Source organism: Geotrypetes seraphini, chromosome 14 (assembly GCF_902459505.1).
Source record: "Geotrypetes seraphini chromosome 14, aGeoSer1.1, whole genome shotgun sequence".
NCBI lineage: Eukaryota > Metazoa > Chordata > Amphibia > Gymnophiona > Dermophiidae > Geotrypetes > Geotrypetes seraphini.
The window spans coordinates 13834913-13860239 of record NC_047097.1 but is presented as its reverse complement, the minus strand read 5'-3'; the positions used below and the strand labels follow the sequence as shown (position 1 = coordinate 13860239).

Here is a 25327-nt window from a genome sequence, read left to right as displayed (position 1 = left end):
CACTTGAAAGTCCAATACAAACGGCAATTTTTGTAGTTTAATTTAAAGCTAAAAGCGGCGCTCACCTTCAAATAGCTTTCCGTGCAGAACACATCAGCCTTTGCAGCGGTCACACCTTTCATAGGTACAGAGACAAATACCTCAGAAGTTGTTTGCTCCCATGTATAATCCTTTACCATAAGCGGCATCCTGCCATAGAAGACGCTTCCCCTACTGTTACTAAGGGAAACAAAACGCCTTGTGGAGCGCTTCCATGAAAGCTAGGCCGTGGGGGTCAGTTGCACTACTTTAGAAGACTGTTTTAGGTTACAAGTTTTTTACTACTTTCTCACGGTACGTGTGGTTTTGAAAGCGATCGGTATTCACTGTTGTTTCAGGTTTCAATCTAATACAGTACTTCCGAATGCCTCTGGGTACAACTCCAAGCCTCATTTTGGTACTCAAATAGCCTTTCTTAGTGCGTTCCAAGCCTCATTCTAATGCTCCAATTGCCTCTTCAGTGTGTTCCAAACCTCACATTAGCGTCTCTACGGTACCTTCTATAGTAGTCGCTTTCCCTTGAATTACCGACCGCAACTTGTGCCCTGGGAGGCGGAATTTGGAGGCAAGAAAGTCACTGGTTTCAGACGTTTCAAAGGAAGGCGACTACATATTTTTGTTTTATATATATGGGTTTAATTGGATGTTTATGTATAAATATAAAAGCAAAAGACCAATGTGAGCTAACTCATCAACTTTATAATTATTTTAGAAAGAGCAGTAGGTGTGTACATCAAAAAAGCCATAGCCTTAGGTTTTCTAATGCTTGCTTTTATATTTAAGTAAATGTCCAGTCACTCCTTTAGCATTGGTCCATATTTTACGTTAAACACCAAAAGACCAATGTGAGCTAACTCATCAACTTTACAATTATTTTAGGGCTTCAGACATGCCATTTTTGTTCGCCCATATTTTTGGCGATACAAAAAATTGTTTCTTAGTGGCTATGGCTGTGGCTTCTTCATTCGCCCACTCACTCAGAGTTTTTTATCTTTTTTCTTTATATATTTTTTGTATTTTTCCTTATTTTATATATAAAGTTCTTCTCATAAATAATTATAATAAAAAAGTTAACTTAACCAATTGTCATTTCCTTAATAGGATCGGGTCGGGGCTTGTCACATCGACATGTTTCGCCGTAAGGCTTTTTCAAGATTAAGTTCCCCTTTTTCAGTTCAAACAGACCATCCCGATATCCAAACTTTCTGATCTATCTTTTTTATTATAATTATTTATGAGAAGCACTTTATATATAAAATAAGGAAAAATACAAAAAATATATATAGAAAAAAGATTTAAAAAACTCTGAGTGAGTGGGCGAATGAAGAAGCCACAGCCATAGCCACTAAGAAACAATTTTTTGTATCGCCAAAAATATGGGCGAACAAAAATGGCATGTCTGAAGCCCTAAAATAATTGTAAAGTTGATGAGTTAGCTCACATTGGTCTTTTGGTGTTTAACGTAAAATATGGACCAATGCTAAAGGAGTGACTGGACATTTACTTAAATATAAAAGCAAGCATTAGAAAACCTAGGGCTATGGCTTTTTTGATGTACACACCTACTGCTCTTTCCAAAGCACATGAACCTGTTTTCAGTGTTAAAAAAAGAGAGAGAAACGCGGCTGGAGAAGTGAATGCTGTGATGTAGCCACTGGTGGGGGCATGGGCCCATGCAGCAACAGTGCACCCTTGTTGAGGGGGTGTTGCCAAATTAAGCCACACAATGGAAATCTCCTGGGGTCCGGTAGCTCCCTCCCTCTCTCTGCCTTTTTCCACCTTGGCGGTACTTGTCAGAAAACTTCGGGATGAATGCAAAAGTGGTGGTGGTGGTGGAATTAGGAAGGAGATGCTGAATGGGGGGAGGGAGAGAGGAGAAATGATAGATCTGGGCCACAAGGAAGGGAGAGCTAGTGGACAGTGGAAGTTTAGAGAGGAGAGAGAAATGCTGGTCAAGGCAAGGTTGGGATTAATGGAGGGGGAGAAAAAGCTGGTGGCAGGAAGAAAGAGGGAGAAATAGAATAGAGAGAGGGTTAGCACCAAACATGATGGCGCCTGAAGGAGGGGCAGGGCCAGCTTAAAGGGTAGGCCTAGTAGGCATGAGCCTAGGGCCCAAAATGTTCAGGGGGGCCCTTCGAGTCTAGAACCACTCTCCCTATGCTGCCGCGTTCCTTAACCAGCAGTTTTGGAGGTTTCATCATTTTGGCAACTTTTTAAAAATTGCACTTAAACACCATTGGAAGCATCAATAACTTTAAAAAAAAGGGCAGCATGCTGGGCTACCACCGCTCCATTCCCCAAGACCCTTCGGACTTTTGCTCCAAGAGCCGCAAGTTCAGTGCTGCATGCAACTTCAGCCAGATCCTGGTGAGCCCAGAGTGAATGAACATCACTGAGGAGCGAATGAACATGCGGCCACTGAGGAGGAGCTGATGACCCTGCTGGAGGTGAGCCAGGTCGTGGCAAAGAACATCATTGAGTACCACGACCACATCAACTTCAAGAAGGTGGAGGACCTGGCACTGGTCAGTGGGGTGGGTGCCACCATGCTGGAGCAGGTCAAGTTCGAGATCTGCATGAGCCAGCACTCACCCACTGGGAGCCCAACAGGGGGCCGCAGCTGGCATGCAAGCCACAGCCCAGCCCCACCTTGCTGAGCGTGAAGAGCTCGAGCTCCCCGCTGGCAGCCCAGGGCAGCTGCGGGTGGCACAAGCACCCAAGCCCTTACCCAGTGTACACGAGGGCCGACCTTTGCTGCACATGGCCACATGGAACCTACAGCACTGTTCCATGGACAACGCCAACAACCCAGTGCTCTGCGTGACTCTGCTGGAGAACGGGTAAGGGATCAGCAGTATTAAGCAAATGCTTCACTTTGTCCAGGAGGGGTAATTTGGGGGTGAATGCTGCACTGCCGACGTGTGTTTGAGGGAGGGGGAAGGAAAAGGGAGAGGAATGAGAGATGCCAAGTCTATGGGAAGGAGATACCAGACTATGGAGGGGGAGGGAGATATGCCAGAGCATGGGGAGAGGGAAGGGAAACTAAGGAAACAAATGTCAGACCAGAGGGAGAGGAGGTGCCACAGCATGGAGGGAGATGTCAGGGCATGGGGGAAGGGAAGCAGATAGAGATGCCAGACCATGGGGTGGAGAGGAAAGGAAGAAGGAAGAAAAGGAGGAAGATGCCAGAGCATAGGGGAGGGGGTGAAGACAGAAAAATGGAGAGGGGGTGAAGCTGAGAGAGTGGACAGTGGATGGAAGGGGCTGATGCTGCATGGAAGAAAGAGAGAAGACCAGATGCTGTCTAGAAAGAAGAGAGTGAAGACAAGATGATTAAAAAGCAAGGGAGATTTGTTCAGAGATGTTTGGGGGTTGCATAAAAGAAAAACTGCACTGGTATGCTAATCTTTGTTTTGAATTTTAAAGAAATACAAGTGGAAATAAAGAAGAAAATAAGAAAACATAAATGGGGGTGGGGCCAGGGGGGCCCAGTGCATTTGTGTACCTAGGGGCCCTTGAAGAATGAATCCTGCCCTGGATGAGGGGAGGGGCAAAGCCTCATTGAAGGCTGGTCCTCTTTCAGTTTCAGGGAGATCTGGAACCCCTGTAATAATTGTGTGATCAGCACAGAATTTGATTTGGATTTCTGGTTAAGGCTTATGCCAAAACACTTCCTCTTTTGACAATAAAGAATTGATTTTAAAACGGAGAATAGTGACATTTCTGGAAGCCACTAGCTTACAGGATCCGAGACAACATAGATTCACTAGAGGCAGATCTTCTCAGATAGATTTCAATTCCCCTCCCATCCCAAAGCACCAACACAGCAGTGGTCCTGATCCACAAACCCCTTCACCTGCTCCCTCCCTTCCTTACCCAAAGCGGCAGCCAGTCCGCAGGAGGCAGTGCTCAAGACAGGCCACTTGTGGCCAGCCCCGGCAGGGCCTTTCCTTTGACATATGAGACGAAAGGCCCTGCCGGGGCTGGCCACAAGCAGCCTGTCTTGAGTGCTGCCTCCTGCTGACTGGCTGCTGCTTTGAGGAAGGGAGGGAGGGGTTCATGGCCTGCTTCAGGGCTTGCAGGAGGGGGGCTTTGCAGCTCAGGACTGCTGCTGCTTGGAGGTGGGGTGAAGGGGGATTTGTGGCTCAGGACTACTGCCATACTTATGCTTCAAGTCAGGAGGGAGGTGGGGGTTCATGGCTTTAGGGTTTGAGGGAGGTGGGTGTGTAGCTCAGGACTGCTGCCATTGGTGCTTCAGGGACTTTTTTTCTGGCAATTCTTTTACCAGTTGGATGAAAGTACCAGTTGAGATTCTACTGTAGTCACCACATATTTCTGCCGTCACAAAAGAAATCCACATCTTATCTCTTCATCAACAAGTTGCTCACAGTCCTTGCCACCTCTTAGGTGGAGCTGAACAGATGCCTCCAAAGATATTCCTTCAATTTTGATGGGAAAAACCAAAATCTCGTGCTAAATCTAGACTATATGGCAGATGGGATAAAACTGTGAGCCATTTTGGGAGCCACAGATTAAAAGACTCTAATGCCTTTTTTTCACCTGAAGCAGCAATTGTTTGCAAAACAGGTACCCTGTTGGATGAATGAGAACAGTGGAGAAAAGGGTGGTGATAAGAGACCTTCTTGACTAGATAATAGAGAAGTACAGCTATTGTTTAATTATGTATGTCATCTTGTAACCTGTTCTGAGTTCTTTAGGAAGGATGGTATATAAATCAAATAAATAAGGCTCTGTAAAATTATGTGGCTTTTTTTGAAAATGAAACTCCATGTGTATTAGGCTTATTTTATTGATATCATTAATTTTTTTATAACCTATGATAGAAAGTATAGCAACTTCAGTTTATACTAGAGCACAATTATATACTGAGGTCTTTTTCTCCACCTATTTATGATAAATTATTCTATTTCAAGTTTATTTCTTATTCACCTAACTGCAGATTGAGATTCTAGTTAAGGTGAATAATTTTTCATAATTTGTGCTTTGGATTCACCTACCTTTGCAGTGTGTATATAAAACGATGAGGCCCATCATCACAATTACTTATGATCCAGAGACAAAAGAACTATGTAAAGAATGAAGACACAGTGGTCCCCTATGTCCCAAGAAGTTCAAGACACAGAAATCATCAAGCAAGGTGTCGGTGTCTGTCTTCTGGGACAAATTTGGAATTTTGCTTGTAGATTACTTGGAAAGGGGTGCAACTATCATGCTAAGGTACTATGTTGCACTTCTAGACAAACTGAAGCAGCAACTGGTCTCCAAATGTTAAATCAAGCTTTTGAAAGGAATCTTTTTTCTTCAAGATAAAACCACTCCTCACAAAACGGCCATTATGTAGCAGAAATTGGCATATCTTCACTTTGAAGTTCTGAAACACCTGGCTTACCTACTTGATTTGGCCCCTTCAGATTTACTACCTCTTTCCTAACCTCAAGGGAAGAAAGGTTTCAAGCACTGAAGATGCCACATTAGCTGTGGACAAGTGGTTTGCAGCACAACCACAATAATTTTTCTTGGATGGGTTAAAGAAGTTAGACCAACAAAATCATAAGTGTGTAGAGCTCTATGGTGAATATGTGAAGTAAATAAAAATTTAAATCCTCTAGCTTGTTGTTTTCTTTACTAAGACAAGGACTTAATCACCACCCCTAGCAAGTTCACCCCCCAAATTAACTCTGTGAAGGGTTCTACAGGGAAACCAGGAACCAATGTACCTATAAAGACAAGTGAGAAGACTCCTAGGGTCTTCACAAATATCCTCCAGAAAGTATTTTTCCCTCGCTACACATGAGCAAATGGTAGAAGCTAACAAAAAATGCTTCAACTGGGTATAGGTATATACCCTAATTTTCGCTCCATAAGACACACCTGACCTTAAGATGCATCCTAGATTTAGAGGAGGAAAACAAGAAAAAAACTAAAACATTCTGAACCAAATTCTCCCTGCCAGGCTCTGCTCCCAACCCCGCACCCAACCCCACACTCCTTGCCAGGCTCTGCGCCCTGCCTCCACTCTGGTGGTCTAGTGGTAGGCCAGGGCAGGCAGGCAGGCAGTGACAGGACAAACAGGCGGGCCTAGTGGCAGGCAGGGCCCCCCATCTCTCCTTACCTTAATTCCTCCGGGGGTCCAGCGCTGTAGGGCAGGAGCTTTCAGCCTCCTGCCCTTTCCTCTGACTCCTGAGCGGCAGAGTCAGAGCGGCGCAGAAGGCAGGCATTCACTGTGCCGCTCCGTGAATGGCTGCCGTCAACCATTCACAGAGTTGCGTGGGACAAGGTAGGAAGCTAAAAGCTCATGCCACTCTGCCGCTGCTGCTCGGGAGTCAGTCAGAGGAAAAGGCAGGAGGCTGAAAGCTCGTGCCCTACAGCGCTGGACCGCCGGAGGAATTAAGGTAGAGGGAGATGGATTCGCTCCATAAGACACACCGTTATTTCCACCCACTTTTTTTTGGAGGGGGGGAAGTGCATCTTATAAAGCAAAAAATATGGTACATCAGAAAGAAAAATTTGATAATCTTCTTACAACAAAGAAAAGGATACCAATTGGTCCTCATCAAAAAATTGCCCCCCAGGTGGTAAGATCCTGGGAAGCCAATCATGAAAAGACAGCAACATGCACCCCCAGAGAAAATGGGAGATTAAAACCAATCTTTAGAGGTTTAAAAAAAATAAAATAATTATTTGGGTTTTTGGATATTTGTGTGGGCTTTTGGTGGGGTCTTTCCAATCTAGTATATGGAGTTCTTTTCCAATATGTGATTTTATTTAAAATTGTAAACTGCTTAGATTGCACTGTAAGTTTGCAGTATATCAAATTGAAAAAATCTGTAATCGGAGTATGACACAACAAAGACAACTCATGTTTAGGGAATCCCAATAATGAAAGATGGTCAATATAGTTGGGGACAAATCCACCACCAAGTGTCAGAATTACAAGGGAGCCAACTTAAGGATTTTGATTTCTGAATGCCGACCATAGATTATTCAAATGTGAACCCAAAGTTTGTGAGGACATCCCTGGAACCACTCAAGAGGAGCTCATGCTGCACAATACCACCAAATTAAACAAGGACCTCCCAATCTCCCCATCTGGTTGTCCTTATAAAGAAAGGAAAGCAGAAGTCCAGGCCTTTTGTTATGTCTCATAAAACAAATCACACAGTCCTGAAGACCAGACAGGAAGGATCTCAAGAGTTGACACGGAAGTACTTGAAATAGAAACAGAAAACAGGGTAAAACATTCATTTTCACAGTGGCAATCCTAGCAAATCAAGACAGCTTCATGGAGTCCCACCGTTTTAAGTCTCTGGTCACCTCACGCACTAAAGTTGGATAATTAGCTGCAAAAATAGCACCAGTGTCTTTGGTTAACTGGACGCCCAAATAGTGAACAGTATCAGAGGCCTATTTCATAGAGAAAGAAACACAAAGATTAAACAAGGCTGATGAAGCCAGACCAACAGCTCGTCCAACCATTTTAGACACGTTTACCTTAAAGCCATGAATTTTTCTTTTAACTATAACTAATAAATACCAGCATTACTTTTCATTTAACCCAGATACATTTTCCAAAGCTGACAGGGAAAGAAAAATACTTCCCATTATAATCCGAAGGGAACTAGAAGAAATTGCAGCAAAATGTTATATTCTACCTTGTCAGGTAGACTCCACCGACACTTATCTGTTTCACATCTATGTATATGGGCAGAAGTAAATCTCAGGACAGAGATGAATTTTATTTGTCCAACTGGAGTAGTATTTCTGCAACATGAAAACGCTGCCATCCTAACTTCAAAGGTTCAGTTTTCCTCTACATTGTGCTTTTCAATCAGTGTTCCATGGAAGAGTATTTCCACAACCCCAGTAATGATCTGCAGATGAAATATTTACCACTCAAGCTAACAGATCAGTGCTTCATGTATGTTCCTAAATCCTCAAATATGATATCTGAATACATAATACGCTGTAGTACTTTACCTATTTTAGCCGTCAGCTTGAAGCCATTAAAGAAGGCTAAGCACTCTTCTCCTCCTACTGGCTGGAAGGTAGAAGGAATGAAGGGGTGAAAGGGTTAAATAGTAGAGGACAGAAAAGTGCTGTCAGGAACAGGGCAGGATTAACCAATAGGCCAAGTAGGCACGAGCCTCAGGGCCAAAATGATCAGGGGGGCTCGATGAAGGAGGGCATCAACATTGTTTTTTCCAAACGGCGATGGAGCCTTCCAGCATCAATCAGCAACGCGGGCCCCCCCCCCCACCAAAATGAAGAGGTTGGAAAAAGGAAATGGGTCTGTGTGAGAAAGAAGAGACAGAATGGAGAATGGTTGATTTGGTGATGAGAGTAAAGGAGGAAACTGATAGGTAAGAAAAAAGAACAAAAAAATTAAAAGAATGATGACAGAAAAAAACTATTACCCTTCTATTTCTTGCCTTATCAGAGCTGAAATGTTAGGGAAAAGTTTAATTCTATTATTTTAAATTTGCTACACAAAACATTTGCTATAAATAATCCCTACTAGTAAGAGAAAGGACAAGGGGCTATATAAAAGGATAAAAAGACAATGCCAGTTAATAAGCATCCAAATGGGTTTAACTAAATTCAAAAACTTCAGTTTTCATTATTATCCATTCTCAGTTCTCTCAAACAAATATGAAAAAAGAAAGTCAATTTTCCATTCATTCACTTCATTCAATACACCTGAAATATAACAACCAGTTCTAGTGCAAGAGGTACATCAGACTGAGGTAGGCAGTGGGCTTGGCTGGGCTTGCCCGGTAAGGGTAACGGTAACTACTGCATATCACAGGATTTAAAAAGAAATATATCCCTCTGAGCTATTGGATGACATTGCCCATATGTGGCTGATGCATGTTCTAGAATGACCTTGTTCTAGAATGACCTTTTTTTTCCCTGACCCTTTTTGAAAGTCTCAAGACCTTCATCAGGAAAAGACCTCTCAAAAAGACCACTGCACCAAATGTTAAAAAGGAACAGGCATTTGATGAAGACCATTGGAAATGTCACTTATTCTTGATTATGAACTGGAATCTAGGGCTAATGGAAAACATGATTACAATTTTATCAGGGAAATTACATAATGAATAAGCTTCCTAGAAACCAGCACTGTTTTTCAGCTTCAGAATTTCATACATTTTATCAAAATGTGAAAATAAGGAGTCATTAGAAAAAATAGGCTTTTCCCCAAGAGTTCAGCTTTATTTAAAAAAAAAAAAAAAATAAATCCTGAAACATATAATACATTTATTATTTGAGAAAGTCACATCCATCACCTATCTTCACTGATGCAGTTACGATAAATGACATGTTACAGTTGTCCCTCACATTGAATAATTAACATTTACAATTTGGACTACAAACATATAGATATACATTCATACAGTCTCTCAATTTTTAAGTCAACAGCTGGTTTACATTAACTTAAAAAAATAAAAAGAAATTATAGTGAAATAAGTCCTTATGCATGTTTCACCCTAATCTAACAGGAAACAGATTGGCTTTCATCATGAATAAAGTATAGTAGTGTTGTTGAAAAGGTTTGCCTTAGAAAACGTATCATCACCCTTGTGGTTTTGTTCTTAATCTTTATGGGGTCTTTTAACTAAGCAGCGGCATGCCCTTATGTGAAATTTTCTTGTGCCATTCTTACCACATCTGAAAAATGGCCATCAATTCAGAAAATGGAAAATTGGCCATGTGCTAAAGATGCCATTAGCATGCAGCCACTGCCAAAAATTAGCATGTGAGCCCTTATTGCTACCTATTTTGTAGGCAGTTAAGGGTTCACCTGCTAATCCTGTACTAATGGCTGCACTGATTCACACTGTTATGTCTACTATCCATCCCACTGAATATAGTAGAGGGTGTGTGTAATCGTAGCTTATAGGGCAAAGAAGTCAAAGAATTACTGTATAACTGAATAAGACTTCTCAGTATGCAAATATGCAAAATATATATCTAACTTATAAAATAAGTAAAGTGTTCACACACACTCAGAATTGTGAAATTTGACCAAGAGCATTAGCTCCTATAGCCAAACCCACTGCCTCATCACTGTGTATGACTTATTTTGAAAAAGAGCTTGAAAAAGATACTGTTCAAGTGCTCAACTAATTTTCAATGGCAAAAGAGAGAAAGAAGTTCCCACTTAGCTTTCAATTGTGTCAGCAGTGAAGCAAAGTTATGTTATGTATATGATTACAAAGTGTTTTGCCTGTATCACACTACTCTTATTTCATTGGCATTTTGAGCAGTTTACATCACCCTCTGGGTCCCTTGAGAAAGAATTTCGAAACATGGTCCATGTCGGGACATGCTGACACAGTTGAAAGCTAAGTTGCCTGCTGTCCCTGGATAACACCTGTTACAGTAAGTAATTGTGCTTTATACCAGGACAAGCAGGCAAGTATTCTAACATATGGGTGACCTCCAAGCTAACCAGAATGGGATGATGGGAGTGTTGGCAATTTAGGAGAATAAATTTTGTAATACTGTTTGGCCAAACTGTCCATCCCGTCCAGAGAAAGTATCCAGACAATAGTGAGAAGTGAAGGTATGAACTGAGGACCAAGTAGCAGCCTTACAAATTTCCTTAATAGGAGTAGATCTGAGGAAAGCTACTGATGCTGCCATTGCTCTGACTTTATGGGCTGTGACTTTACTGTGAAGGGGTAATCCAGTCTGGGCATAGCAGAATGAGATACAAGGCGCCATCCAGTTGGAGATGGTACGCTGAGAAATAGGATGGCCCAACTTATTTGGATCGAAGGAAACAAAAAGTTGAGGAGCAGTTCTGTGTGATTTGGTGCGTTCCAAGTAGAAGGCCAAAGCACGTTTACAGTCCAGAGTATGAAGAGCTGATTCTCCAGGATGAGAATGAGGCTTTGGAAAAACACTGGAAGAACAATGGATTGGTTGAGATGAAATTCCGAGACCACTTTAGGGAAGAATTTAGGATGAGTACGAAGAACCACTTTGTCAAGATGGAACACTGTGAATGGTGGATCAGCAACTAAAGCTTGCAGCTCACTGACTCGTCGAGCAGAAGTGAGGGCTATGAGAAACACCACTTTCCAAGTGAGATACTTCAGATGAGCCTTATCAATTGGTTTAAATGGAGGCTTCATGAGTTGAGTAAGGACAACATGAGGTCCCAAACCACAGGAGGGGGTTTGAGAGGAGGTTTGACATTGAAAAGTCCTTTCATGAATCTGGAAACCACTGGATGAGCAGAGAGGGGTTTCCCTTCAATAGGCTGATGGAAAGCTGCAATTGCACTGAGATGGACTCGGATAGATGTAGACTTGAGGCCAGGATTGGATAAGTGCAAAAGATAGTCCAAAACAGAAGATAAGGAGGAATGCTGAGGCTCCTTATGATGAGAAAAACACCATGTAGAAAATCTAGTCCATTTTTGGTGATAGCATTGTCTAGTGGTAAGTTTCTAGAAGCCTCTAAAACATCTCTTACAGATTGAGAGAACTGAAGAGGGGTTATGTTGAGAGGTACCAAGCTGTCAGGTGTAGAGACAGCAAGTTGGGATGAAGCAGAGATCCTTGACTCTGTGTAAGCAGAGAAGGAAAAACTGGTAGAAGGTATGGCTCCCTGCTGCTGAGTTGAAGTAGAAGGGAGTACCAAGGTTGTCTCAGCCACCGAGGAGCGATTAGAATCATGGTGGCATGATCGTTCTTCAACTTGACCAGAGTCTTGAGAATGAGAGGGAATGGATGGAATGCGTAGAGGAAGAGATTCTTCCATTCCAGAAGAAAAGCATCTGCCTCAAGGCGATGATGAGAGTATATCTTGGAGCAGAACTGAGGCAGTTTGTAGTTGTGGGGAGCCGCAAAGAGGTCTATCCGAGGCATTCCCCACTGTGAAAAAATGTGATGAAGAGGCGAAGAATGGAGTGTCCATGCAGTAGACGACTCAAATTGTGCACCAAGCAATTCTTTGCCCCTTGAATGTAGACAGCTTTGAGGAAGGTGTTGTGGCGGATTGCCAGTCCCAAACCTCTAGAGCTTCTTGACAAATGGAGGCAGACCCTGTCCCTCCCTGTTTGTTGACATAATACATGGCGACTTGGTTGTCCGTCCGAATGAGGACTACTTTGTCGTGAAGCAGATGTTGAAAAGCATGGAGAGCTTTGAGGATCGCTCTGAGTTCCAACAGATTGATATGACACTGACGAGCCAGAGGCCTTGAGTACGGAGACCATCGAGATGAGCACCCCAAGCGTAGGTCGAAGAGTCTGTCGTGAGGACCTTCTGATGAGGGGGCGTTTGAAAAAGCAAGCCTCTGGAAAGATTGGAAAAGAGCATCCACCAACGGAGAGACTGCTTCAATGAAGGAGCGACTGTGATGTGTCGAGAAAGTGGATCGCAAACCTGCGTCCATTGAGATGCCAGGATCCACTGAGGAATTCTGAGGTGAAGTCTGGCAAAAGGAGTCACGTGTACCGTGGAGGCCATATGACCTATGAGTACCATCATGTGTCTCGCTGAGATGGAAGATTGGGAAGACACTGTATGACAGAGTTGAAGTAGAGCTTCCAGACGTTGTTGTGGAAGGAATGCTCTGAGTTGGACAGTGTCCAGAACAGCTCCAATGAATTGTAGAGTCTGTGAGGGTTGAAGCTGAGATTTGGGAAAATTGATCTCGAATCCCAAACGTTGTAGGAACCAGGTAGTCCATTGGGTTGCTACAATAACCCCTTGAGACGTGGAATCTTTGATGAGCCAGTCGTCAAGGTAGGGAAACACCTGAAGACTATGATTCCTTAGAGCTGCTGCTACCACTACCAGGTACTTGGTGAACACTCTGGGTGACGAGGCCAGGCCGAATGGTAGTACTCTGTATTGATATTGCAGATTCCCCACCAGAAATCTGAGGTACTGATGGGAGGCCGGATGAATGGGGATATGAGTGTAGGCCTCCTTGAGATCCAGAGAGCATAACCAGTTGTTCTGTTTGAGAAGGGGACAAAGGGATGCCAGGGACAACATTCAAAACTTTTCTTTGACTAGAAATTTGTTGAGAGCCCTGAGATCCAGAATGGGTTGCAGATCGCCCGTCTTCTTCGGAACAAGGAAGTAACGGGAGTAAAAAACCCTGTTTTGCTGCTCCAAGGGAACTGGTTCGATGGCATGGAGATGAAGCAAAGCTTCAGCTTCCTGAAGAAGAAAGGCGGACTGGGATGGATTGGAAGGATACTCTCTTGGAGGAAGCTCTGGTGGAACCTGAGTGAAATGAAGAGAGTATCCTTCTCTGATGATGATAAGCACCCAGAGGTCAGAGGTAATTGACATCCATCGGTCGTAAAAATGATGGAGACGAAGTCCTATAGGGGGAAAATGAGACAGAGTCAGAACAGTGGAGGTTATGCTCTGTTGTATACAGTCAAAAAGGTTGAGAAGCCTTAGGTGCAGCAGAAGGTTGAGGTTTTTGTTGCTTCTGAGGTTGCTGTTTCTTAAGAGGAGGGCGAGTGTAAGGAGCCGGTTTTGGAGCATAACGCCGTTGATAGATAAGAGCAGGGTGTGCAGGCTTGGCAGGAGCTGGCTTTGGCTTAGGTCTGATAATCAAAGCAAAAGATTTTTCATGGTCAGACAATTTCTTAGTGGCTGCCTCGATAGATTCATCAAAGAGGTCATTGCTCTCACAAGGAATATTAGCCAAGCGGTCTTAAAGATTAGGGTCCATGTCAATGGTACGAAGCCATGCAAGATGACGCATAGCCACAGAGCAAACAGCTGCTCAAGCAGACAACTCAAATGCATCATAAGATGACTGGAGGAGATGCAAACGGAGTTGAGACAAAGAAGCAATAACTTCTTGAAATTCAAAGTGCATTTGAGAATCCAGATAATTCAAGAACTTTGGTAATAAATAAATAAGAAATTCAAAATAAGTAATAAATTGAAAATTATAATTGAGGACTTTAGAGGACATCATAGCATTTTGATAGATGCGACGTCCAAATTTGTCCATAGTTTTCCCTTCCCTTCCAGGAGAAACGATGGCATAAACCTTGGAAGGATGGGACCTCTTTAAGGAGGTCTTGACAAGGAGGGATTGATGAAATAACTGTGAGTTGTCAAATCCTTTGCGATGCACAGTTTTATACCTAGAGTCCAATTTGCCTGGAATAGCTGGTTTGGAAAAAGATGTTTCCATGCATCAACCAAAAGTCTGATTCAAAAGCTTATGAAGTGGAAGTTTAAGATACTCTGCCGGAAGTTGAGGAAGATGCATGACATCTAGATACTCCTTAGAGTATTTGGAGCCAGTATCTAATTGAAGATCCAAGTCCACAGCCATCTGACGAAGGAAAGATGAGAAAGATAGCTGATCTGCCAATGCTTTGCCTCAAGAAGGACTCGAGGACGACGAGGCAGTCTGTGTCGAAGAAGAAGCTTCGGCAGGGAAAAAAGGCATCAAAGGAATCTGGTGACTTGGACGAGGCAATCGAGACCGGAACATCCTTGAGGTCTGGCATCGGAGACCTCGAACGAGGAGTCGGTGGTCTGGTCGAGGTTGGAGTAGATCGAGGCTTCGAGGAAGAACTATGCCTTGAAGGATGCCTCGATGAAGGCCTCGAATGTCGGTGAAAACTGTGTCTGGAACCAGATCTTGAGGATCGAGGAGATTTTGCCTCGAAGACGTGGACAGCCGATGCCGATATATGAATAGAAGTAGAGGCTGTAGATCGAAGCTCCAGAGGCTTAATGGAGGAACCTCGATGCACTCTCAAAGACTCTGCTCCTTGTATAGAGTGTGAGGATTCTCGTCGAGGCACTCGCAAAGAATCTGCTCCTTGCTTTATGTGCTTGGATGCCAGACCAGACACTCGCAGAGACTCTGCTCCCTGCAAAAAGTGTGTAAGTTCAGACTGGGGCAAAGGAAGCGGCTCAACCTCGCGGGAGTCTGCTGAATGCCCAGGCTGGATAAGAGGAAGCAGTTTGGGTCCCATGTTAGTAAGGAACGTAAGGAACTGCTTCTCTAACATGGTCTGGAAAGAAGCCGGCAAGGATGGATCCGCGTCTGAAACCGGACCACCTGCTTTGGCTGGAGGTTCCTTTGAGGTAGTGCGAGTGTGCTTCGACTTGGGAGTCTTAGACACTTTAATCACCACTGGCGGAACCAATTGCTGAGCTATCTGACCTGAGGAAACAGGGGAAGATACAGCAGATGACGTCGAAGCAAGAGCCAGTGCAAATGACGAAGGCCTGATGAGGCTCGAGGTGGAAGCAGTAGGCGCAGAAGGAGCCTCGGTGGAAGTCGAGGCCAAAGACGCCTTCGAAGTTGAGTTATCAGTAGGAGACTCCATCTTGAAGAGCTTGTCCACCAAAATGCAACAACGCTTGAAAGCATGAGGCTGAAGTGTTTGGCAAGTCAGGCACGACCTAGGATGATGTTTTGGCCCAAGGCACTTGAGGCAGCGTCCGTGAGGGTCCGTAAGAGAGATTGCGCGCTGACACTCTTGAAGCCCGTAGCAGGCCAGGACACAGACGGAAAAATAGCCGCCGCAAAATCGAAGCCCTCGGGCTGTGGCCAAGCGGCCTGTCCCGGAAAACGAACGGAAGAAATTTTTTTTTTTTTTAACTAAAATAAAAGAAATAAAATAAAACAGCGATTCGTGAGGAAAAAAACACAAACAGCGGTTCAGAGAGGTGACAAAGTGAATGAAGTTAAACGCAGAGAATCAAAGACGGACTTCTCTGTTCCGCGGAGAACTGAGGAGACGCGCCCTATGCTGGGCAGGAAGGCACTTGCGCATGCGTGGTGCGGGCGACTCGAAACTTCGAGTTTCTTCAATCAAGTCTGCTTACGAGGCATCCGCATCCGGGCTCCGTCGATGACGTCACCCATATGTGAGAATATCTGCCTGCTTGTCCTGGGATAAAGACCCAAACTGATAAATGCAAGTCAAACTGTCCATTAAACAGCAATTAAACTCAGTCATTCACAAATTTCCCCCAAGGGAAGAACTAAGGCCCAAGAAAAACCTAATCTCTTAAGGGTCGTTGGGGGGAGGTACTGAGACCTCCAGGTGTTATACCCTTAATTTTTTTTATGACTGAGCAAGGAAATGGAAAGAAAGAAAGATCTACTAGACACTACATAGAAAGCCTACCATCTGCTGGAGACTGAGAAATACTAATTGGCCAGGGGGTTTCACACGGTTCTCAAGCAATAAAATCACAGTTAAGTAGTTCAGTCTCTACCTGCTGGCAGGACAGCACAAACCTATTGGATTGGTCTGGTGGGATAAGGTAATGAGTATTTTCACATAACACATAGTTCATCCCAAAATATCCTTTAAGCTAAGTGTCATATATATCACACTAATTACCTGCTTTTGGAAATCCTTACTAGGCTTCTGTATTGTACAGAGATGAATTTTGAAAAGTTGAAACTGCAATTATCTTTACCCTCATCAAGCTGCCTTATTAAGCCTCATCAAGCTACCTTTTTTTAATTGACAAGGCCAAACCAACCAACCTTTTACCAAGCTCTCCTAAATTTGCAAAAAGATGAGTCAGACCACAGCTTCAATGGACTACCTCACTACTGGCTATAACTCCACATATCCAGCTTGCTTTTATCCTGTACTCTGCACAGGTTTGAATAAGCTGATTTAACAGGAAGGCTTAAGTGTAATAAAAATATTTTAAATGCTTATGTCCAATAAAATATCAATTGAAACAAACCATTTAGGAGTAAATTAACAGAGATGTTCATATACAGTGGTGCCTCACACAACAAACTTAATTCGTTCCAGGAGCAAGTTTGTTATGCGAAAAGTTCGTTATGTGAAACGCGTTTTCCCATAACAATACATGTAAAAAAAAATAATTCGTTCTGTAGCATAAAATATGCTAAGATGACATAAAAAAAGATAAATTTATCTTGTTAGAGCTGTTAGCATGATATAGAGGGGATATATGTGAAGGGGAGGGGAGACAGGGGTTTTGTTGATCCTTGCTGTGTATTATAATCATCCCCCACATACTCCCCAGTACCTTTTTTAATTCCTCCCATCTTTCCCAGCCAGTGGCGTACAGGCCAGAAGCGCAGAGATCAGGAGCAATTCCTCTGCACGCCTGTGTGGGCCCATGCCGATCTCCGAATGGCTGCAGTTAGTTCTTGTGAGTCCCGCGAGAGCTGACTGCAGCCATTCAGAGATCAGCGCAGGCCCAGGCGGCGGGGGGGAGGTTTAAACATATGCGGTGGCGGCGGGGGGGAGGTTTAAACATATGCGGTGGAGGCGGGGGGAGGTTTAAACATATGCGGTGGCGGCGGGGGGAGGTTTAAACATATGCGGTGGCGGCGGGGGGAGGTTTAAACATATGCGGTGGCGGCGGGGGGAGGTTTAAACATATGCGGTGGCAGCGGGGGGAGGTTTAAAATATGTAGCGCCACTGCACAGGGAGCCAGGCGGAGAGAGGGCAGTTAAGCGATGCAGCTCGGGCGACTTCGTTGTGTGAAACGAAGTCCGTTGTACGAATCAAGACAAGAAGTTCGTTGTGCGCAGCGTTCGCTGTGCGAGGCGTCCGTTATGCGAGGCACCACTGTATCTTATTTACAACTTAATGAATACCTCTGTTGAAAACATCTGTATGGAACATATCTACAGAAAGCTTTCTTTTCCCATCTGATATCTATATAACTGTCCTTATCCAAAGAGAAAATTAGTGGAAAACCCTTACAATTTAATACCAAGTCCTTGTTACTGAGTTATTCATATCTCCAGGTCCATTTTCTAATCTTAAAACTTCATTACTAGCTCCATTTGATTCTTAAATGCTTGGGGGAAAAAAAACTATGTGCACAGCAGTCTAGTTCTGAGGAAACTGAAAAGTCACCTGTGCCCCAAAGTTATAAGCAGATCTATCACTGGTAAGGTGCATGGAAATGCAAGTCAGGGCCTTCCTTTGCAAACTCCCCAGCTTTCATAAAATCAGTTTTTACTTTTACCGTTTAATTGTTAACACAACACAGAATTCTGTTTGGGAATCCTCTACCTGCACATCCCAGTGCAATTTCTAGTCCTTTTAATCCCATCTCTTCCCCTCCTCCACTGTGACAGAAAAGGAGAGGCTGAACCACATTTCATATTTCTAGCCACCAAAATAAACTGTGATGTTTTCTCAGAAAAATTAGTAGTCAAATTTCTGCTCTGATTCACTTCTGTTGTAATAAAAATCCTAAACATCCAGGAACCCCCCCCCCAAAAAAACCAAAAAAAATAAACCAACATAACAACTAAGGAAGAAGAGACTTGAATAGACTATATCACCTATCTAAAATTTACCGTACTTCATTCATAGGTTAACTGATGAAGATCAGTACCATATAAAATATCAACTCCTATGGTCTACAGTTCATTTGCAAAATCTTGCTTATAAATCCACTAAATGTATTTTAGTGTCTTTAGGAGCTGTATAAAACACACCAATATATAGTCTTATTTATTACACAGTAATCTAATATCTAATTATTGAAGCTCATATTGGACAAAGTCTACAAATGTTTTTTTTCTCCAATTTGAATTACATACATTAACTTTGTCACAGACCACAGCAATAATGTGTGTTACTTCAGACATGCTTTAATTGAACCCCCCTCCCAAAATGTACAGGTCACCAATGTGGAACACACTTATAAATTGTTAAGAGTACTGAACTAATATCCCAGAACAGGTATATGTAAGCAGTACAATAAGGAATGACTAGTTTTAATATGAAACAGTCATTTGAGTGACATAATATAAAGTAAGAGGCATGACTTATTTTAAAAAACACACACTAACTTGCAGGCAAAAAATAATATATATATATAATTATATACATAAGTGTGTGTGTATATACACACACAATTAAAAATATATATGTATATATACACATATAGTAAAGTCAGATGATTGCTCTCAATGTTGAAATAAAAAGAATACTCAATTTTAACAATTAAATGTCTCAATCCCAATTAACTCACAATTAATGCAATCATTTTTTTATACATTTAAAAAGTTATTTCACTGCTTATTAAAATTTTTTTTTCAAAAAACAAACAAACCCACTTATCTTTCTTTCAGTGCTCTAAGAATATTCTTTATAGATTAATCAGAAGTCTGGCTATCACGCTGCTCACTATACTTACAGAATTCAAACAGTATCCAGTGATAAATTATTGCTTTTTAAGAAGGGCCAGAAGGATGCTGATTAATGACTGGCACCATCTACTATAGACAAATCTTCAGGTTTTTTTGCTTGCACACACAATCTGGGTTTTGTTTTGTTTTTTTAAACAGAACCACCTGAGAACTGTATTGCTTGCCTAACAGTCATATACAATGCTGTTACTAAAGATACACTTCTCCCTCTGAATTTGCGAGGGTTAGGGGAAGAGCCGACCTGTGAATATGGAAAATCATGAATAACTTTTAGGGCTGACTCTGACCTGATCTGGGAACTCAAGGCAGCCATTTTTGTTGACAGCTCTGCACAGGACAGGAGCATAGGAAGATTGTGTCAGCCCCGCATCACCACTAGACCACCAGGTAAGGTCTGGGGAGGTCCGAGACACAGGAGGGAGGCAGGGATGGATCAGAGGCAGCCTTTAAAAATTAGGAGGCAAAAAAAATCACAAATAACCAAATTTGCGAGTTCTAAACCCGTGAATTCAGAGGAAGAAGTATATAACCTTCCTGTAACTATGCAGAATAATGCACAGTTATTAAGTATTGATACAGAGATAACATCTTGACAACTTTACTCTTAAATCAATGCCAGCATCTTTTAAATTATGCAATTTGTTCCACATCCATCAGGATAAACCAAGTCAAAATGACACACAGATTGTGCATTCAGGGCTACAAGTGGCAAGAAGATGGTTGTGGATACCATGGAGGTTCCTGCTGGTCAACAAGCAGCAGTGAGAAATGACTTAATGTAGGGGACTCTTCAGCTCTTAAGCTAGTGAGGTCTCCTGAACTGTGGGGATGTGCCGTGAAGGGGAGAGGGGAGAGAGACAGTAATGGTAGAACACAAGAGAGTGAGGGAGAGAAGCACTTGGACAAGAACCTGCCACTCACTGTAACAACTAAGCTAAGCAAGGGAAAGTACTGTATATAACATAGGGAAAAAAATCACCTGGTCATTGCAAATGAAGGCTTTTGATACCAGCTCCCGGCCATGATAGAAGTCCACAGAGGCAATGCAAAACTGCTGGGTCCCGTAAACAAAAACAAACCGACTCTATAATGGTAACTCAACCCACGAGGAGGACCCGTTGTGCTAAAATACAGCTCAGAGGTATAAAACTCTAAAGAGGAGGAGGTAACCCCCTCTTAGGAAAATGAGTTTATTTTCCAATCATTGCTTCATAACAAACGAGTCCAACTCAAAGGTTTGATTAATTGTAAAGTGTATATGTCTTACTAATGATGCAATATGCATTCAAAAACGTTTTTCAAAAAATAATCAGAATTTCTGCATTCAGGTAAGCACTAAAAACTTTGCATTCATATAGTAAATTCTCAAAAAAAGATACTTGTCAGGGTCCCGACGTGGCCCCGTTTCGGTGTCTACTTCAGGAGACCCCGTCTGGCTGATTAGCTTGCTTACAATTGACAACCATGTAACATTTAAATGGAAGATCTGAAATGCAAAAAACAGAATCAAAAAATGCAATAGAGATGGGCTGACACCTTCTAATAGCCACAAAACCATGCATAACTTAATAAGGCTTACGACTAGCCAGCAGGACAGGAGCACAAAAATGTACGTACCGTTCAGCAGATGAAAAAATTCTTTGTGCTACACAGTGTACCCGCCCCCGCTGCGGTATTTAAACCATAGAAAGGCGGGAAAACAAACGTGGCAAACGTGATGACATCACTATTATACTGAAAACAGAGTACAATGCAAAAAACTTCAGAAAATGTTCACGGGAATCAGACCTGATCAGAGGAAAGCCACCCACTCGATTTCATTATTGAGGCCATAAGGGTGAAGAGTATTAAGATCGTAGATCCATTTCTGTTCCTTTCTCCACAGCATCCGAGCTGTATCGTCCCCTGGTGTTACTGTAGCAATCCAAAACTGTAAATCGCAAATCTGTAATGGCATGATTGTTATTCTGCCAATGCTGCACCAGGGGAGCTTCTTGCACTGCTGTGCGTATACTGCTCATATGTTCCCCAATACGATACTTTAAACTGCGGGTGGTGTTCCCCACATATACAAGTTGACATGGACATGATATGGCATAGATAACGTGGTGAGTGTTGCAGTCAGTCGCACGCTGAGTATACTTGCGCCGAAGAGGAAGAGACATTTGTGAAGTAGTCACACTGAACTGACAATATTTACAATGCCCACATGGTAGATGCTGACCTCTGGCAAAACTAGTAAACTCTGGATTCAAAAATTGTGAATGCGTGACCCGCTGTTTCAAATTGGAAGCTTTGGAAAAAGCAAATCTAGGAACTTCTTGAAATGCTTCATGATATTGTAGAATGGACCAGTGACGTTTGATGATTTTCTTTATCTGAAAAGCGTGAATAGAATAAGGTATCACACAGACCAGTGAACTAGCTTCAGATCTGTGTTGTGATTGCAATAACAAAGACCTATTAGCGTATAATGCTCGTTTGTAAGCTTTTTTAAGGACAGAAGGGGGATAACCCTTCTCCAAGAATCTGTGTTGCATTTCATCCGATCTGTGTACATATTCTTCCACCGTTGAGCACAGTCTCCGGAGTCGTAAAAACTGTCCCGTAGGGATATTATTCCTCAAGTGTTTTGGGTGGAAGCTGTCATATTGTAACAGATTATTTCTGTCTGTGGACTTGCGGAAAATAGATGTATTAAAATGTCCATTGGTGAATGTGATAGTAATGTCCAAAAAAGCAATTTGATGAATGTCCATGGTCATAGTGAACTGTAAATTAGGGTCACAACTATTGAGCCAATCATAAAACCGTGCTAGGTCCTCTGGAGTGCCAATCCAAAGTGTAAATCCCTAATTTACAGTTCACTATGACCATGGACATTCATCAAATTGCTTTTTTGGACATTACTATCACATTCACCAATGGACATTTTAATACATCTATTTTCCGCAAGTCCACAGACAGAAATAATCTGTTACAATATGACAGCTTCCACCCAAAACACTTGAGGAATAATATCCCTACGGGACAGTTTTTACGACTCCGGAGACTGTGCTCAACGGTGGAAGAATATGTACACAGATTGGATGAAATGCAACACAGATTCTTGGAGAAGGGTTATCCCCCTTCTGTCCTTAAAAAAGCTTACAAACGAGCATTATACGCTAATAGGTCTTTGTTATTGCAATCACAACACAGATCTGAAGCTAGTTCACTGGTCTGTGTGATACCTTATTCTATTCACGCTTTTCAGATAAAGAAAATCATCAAACGTCACTGGTCCATTCTACAATATCATGAAGCATTTCAAGAAGTTCCTAGATTTGCTTTTTCCAAAGCTTCCAATTTGAAACAGCGGGTCACGCATTCACAATTTTTGAATCCAGAGTTTACTAGTTTTGCCAGAGGTCAGCATCTACCATGTGGGCATTGTAAATATTGTCAGTTCAGTGTGACTACTTCACAAATGTCTCTACCTCTTCGGCGCAAGTATACTCAGCGTGCGACTGACTGCAACACTCACCACGTTATCTATGCCATATCATGTCCATGTCAACTTGTATATGTGGGGAACACCACCCGCAGTTTAAAGTATCGTATTGGGGAACATATGAGCCGTATACGCACAGCAGTGCAAGAAGCTCCCCTGGTGCAGCATTGGCAGAATAACAATCATGCCATTACAGATTTGCGATTTACAGTTTTGGATTGCTACAGTAACACCAGGGGACGATACAGCTCGGATGCTGTGGAGAAAGGAACAGAAATGGATCTACGATCTTAATACTCTTCACCCTTATGGCCTCAATAATGAAATCGAGTGGGTGGCTTTCCTCTGATCAGGTCTGATTCCCGTGAACATTTTCTGAAGTTTTTTGCATTGTACTCTGTTTTCAGTATAATAGTGATGTCATCACGTTTGCCACGTTTGTTTTCCCGCCTTTCTATGGTTTAAATACCGCAGCGGGGGCGGGTACACTGTGTAGCACAAATAATTTTTTCATCTGCTGAACGGTACGTACATTTTTGTGCTCCTGTCCTGCTGGCTAGTCGTAAGCCTTATTAAGTTATGCATGGTTTTGTGGCTATTAGAAGGTGTCAGCCCATCTCTATTGCATTTTTTGATTCTGTTTTTTGCATTTCAGATCTTCCATTTAAATGTTACATGGTTGTCAATTTGTAAGCAAGCTAATCAGCCAGACGGGGTCTCCTGAAGTAGACACCGAAACGGGGCCACGTCGGGACCCTGACAAGTATCTTTTTTTGAGAATTTACTATATGAATGCAAAGTTTTTAGTGCTTACCTGAATGCAGAAATTCTGATTATTTTTTGAAAAACGTTTTTGAATGCATATTGCATCATTAGTAAGACATATACACTTTACAATTAATCAAACCTTTGAGTTGGACTCGTTTGTTATGAAGCAATGATTGGAAAATAAACTCTTTTTCCTAAGAGGGGGTTACCTCCTCCTCTTTAGAGTTTTATACCTCTGAGCTGTATTTTAGCACAACGGGTCCTCCTCGTGGGTTGAGTTACCATTATAGAGTCGGTTTGTTTTTGTTTACACAGTATCTTTTCTGACTCTCTTTTGTTACATTGTCCCTGTTGATAGTGGAAACAGGGTCCCGTAAACAAACATTTTCTATTTATTCAATATTGTTTAGTATTGATCATCATTGAAAAGTATGTTTTGGACATCAGCACATGCTAAATTAAGTACATCAATTCTGAGCCTGAACTTCTGTTCTAGATATATATAGCATGTTGTATTTTTGATGGGATTAGTGTGCAATGACAGAAAAATTGGATGCCTTTGTTGACTAAACACTGGGCACTATTTATGGATTTTTTGAGCACAAAAATATTTTTTGTGAAATTATTTTCCTGAATGATATATAATGGCAAAAACAACACAAGGTGGCCAGTTTTAGTTTGATTCCCCAGAGCAAAGGAGGTTTAGTTAGTGCTAAAGTGCTATTTCTAACCTCATTACAAACTGAGTCCCACATATAATTTCTAGTGAACAGAAAACCTTATAAATGGATAAAAAATTAACTGATATAGAAATATTTTTATTTTATACAGTGTATTCAAAAAAAGCTGCAAATCTCACTTCTGTACAGGCAGTCCCCGGGTTAAGAACGTCTGACTTACATGGAACTTGTACTTACAAACTGGGGTCATGCTTCTCCCTTCCTGTGTCAACGCGTCCTTCTTCCTCCTCTTATGTCCCAATGTGACCCTCATCCTCTCTTCCGTGTCCCAACGCGTCCCTTGGTGTCCCTCCCTCCCTCTGTGTCCCAAATTCGTGCCTTCCTCTGGCAGGCGTTTACTTCCTCTGACCGGCTCCCTCCTCCCAGTCACACTTCTCTTCCCAAAGCCATGAGCAGTGGATCTTGTAAGCTGTCTGCAGTTGACCCAGAAGCCTTCCCTCTGACATCAAAGGGAAGGTCAGCAACAAGCTGCATATAGGATCCGTAGCTAAGGCTTTGTGAAGAGAAGTGCGGCTGGGAGGAAAGAACCGGCCAGAACAGCAATTTGTATCAAGGTGTTTGGGGGGGGGGGAATGGTCCACCCCAGATGCAGCCCATAAGGTGGTGCTCCAAAGGCCAGCATAGTGAACTTCTTCTGGCAATGATAGTGTTCACAATTTACTACTCTACTGGCGTCCTGCCTTCCTCTCTGCCAGGAGAGGAGGGGGAGAGCAAAGACCAGGAAAGGGAAAGGAGAGGAAAGAAATGCTAGACCATGGAAAGGAAGGGAAAGAGGGGAGGGAAGGAAGGAAGGGAATGAGATACCAGACCAGGAAGAGGGAGAGATGCCAGGACATGGGGGAGATGCTAGACCAGGCCTTCTGGCTCTCACCCTCTCTGAGATTCTCATGAGATTCTCAAATTTTCCAAGAATCTCAAAGAGGGTGGGAGCCAGAAGGCCTTTAGCATGTGCAGATGCTCAAGGCCCCACAACAGCCCAGCATATCAGCGGCAGGCGTGGCAGGCTCTTTCGGCACCAGCACACGTATGTCCTGTGGGTTGGTGCGTGCCAGTGTCCGCTAGAGGTAAGGGTTTAGGGGT

General features: G+C 42.7%; 2 protein-coding genes across 3 annotated transcripts in view; both read right to left on the bottom strand.

The window, feature by feature from the left end:
- DNAAF4 (dynein axonemal assembly factor 4) overlaps window positions 1–432 on the bottom strand; it is a 61072-nt gene extending 60640 nt beyond the window's left edge. The window contains exon 1 of one of the 2 annotated variants that reach the window (XM_033919744.1): window positions 66–432. In XM_033919744.1, the coding sequence (XP_033775635.1) occupies window positions 66–188 (123 nt within the window). In that variant the 5' untranslated portion in view covers window positions 189–432. The remainder of the gene's footprint in view (window positions 1–65) is intronic. The other variant, XM_033919745.1, reaches the window with a different exon arrangement.
- Window positions 1–25327, bottom strand: part of PYGO1 (pygopus family PHD finger 1) — a 52100-nt gene that overhangs the window by 4221 nt on the left and 22552 nt on the right. The window lies entirely within an intron of this gene.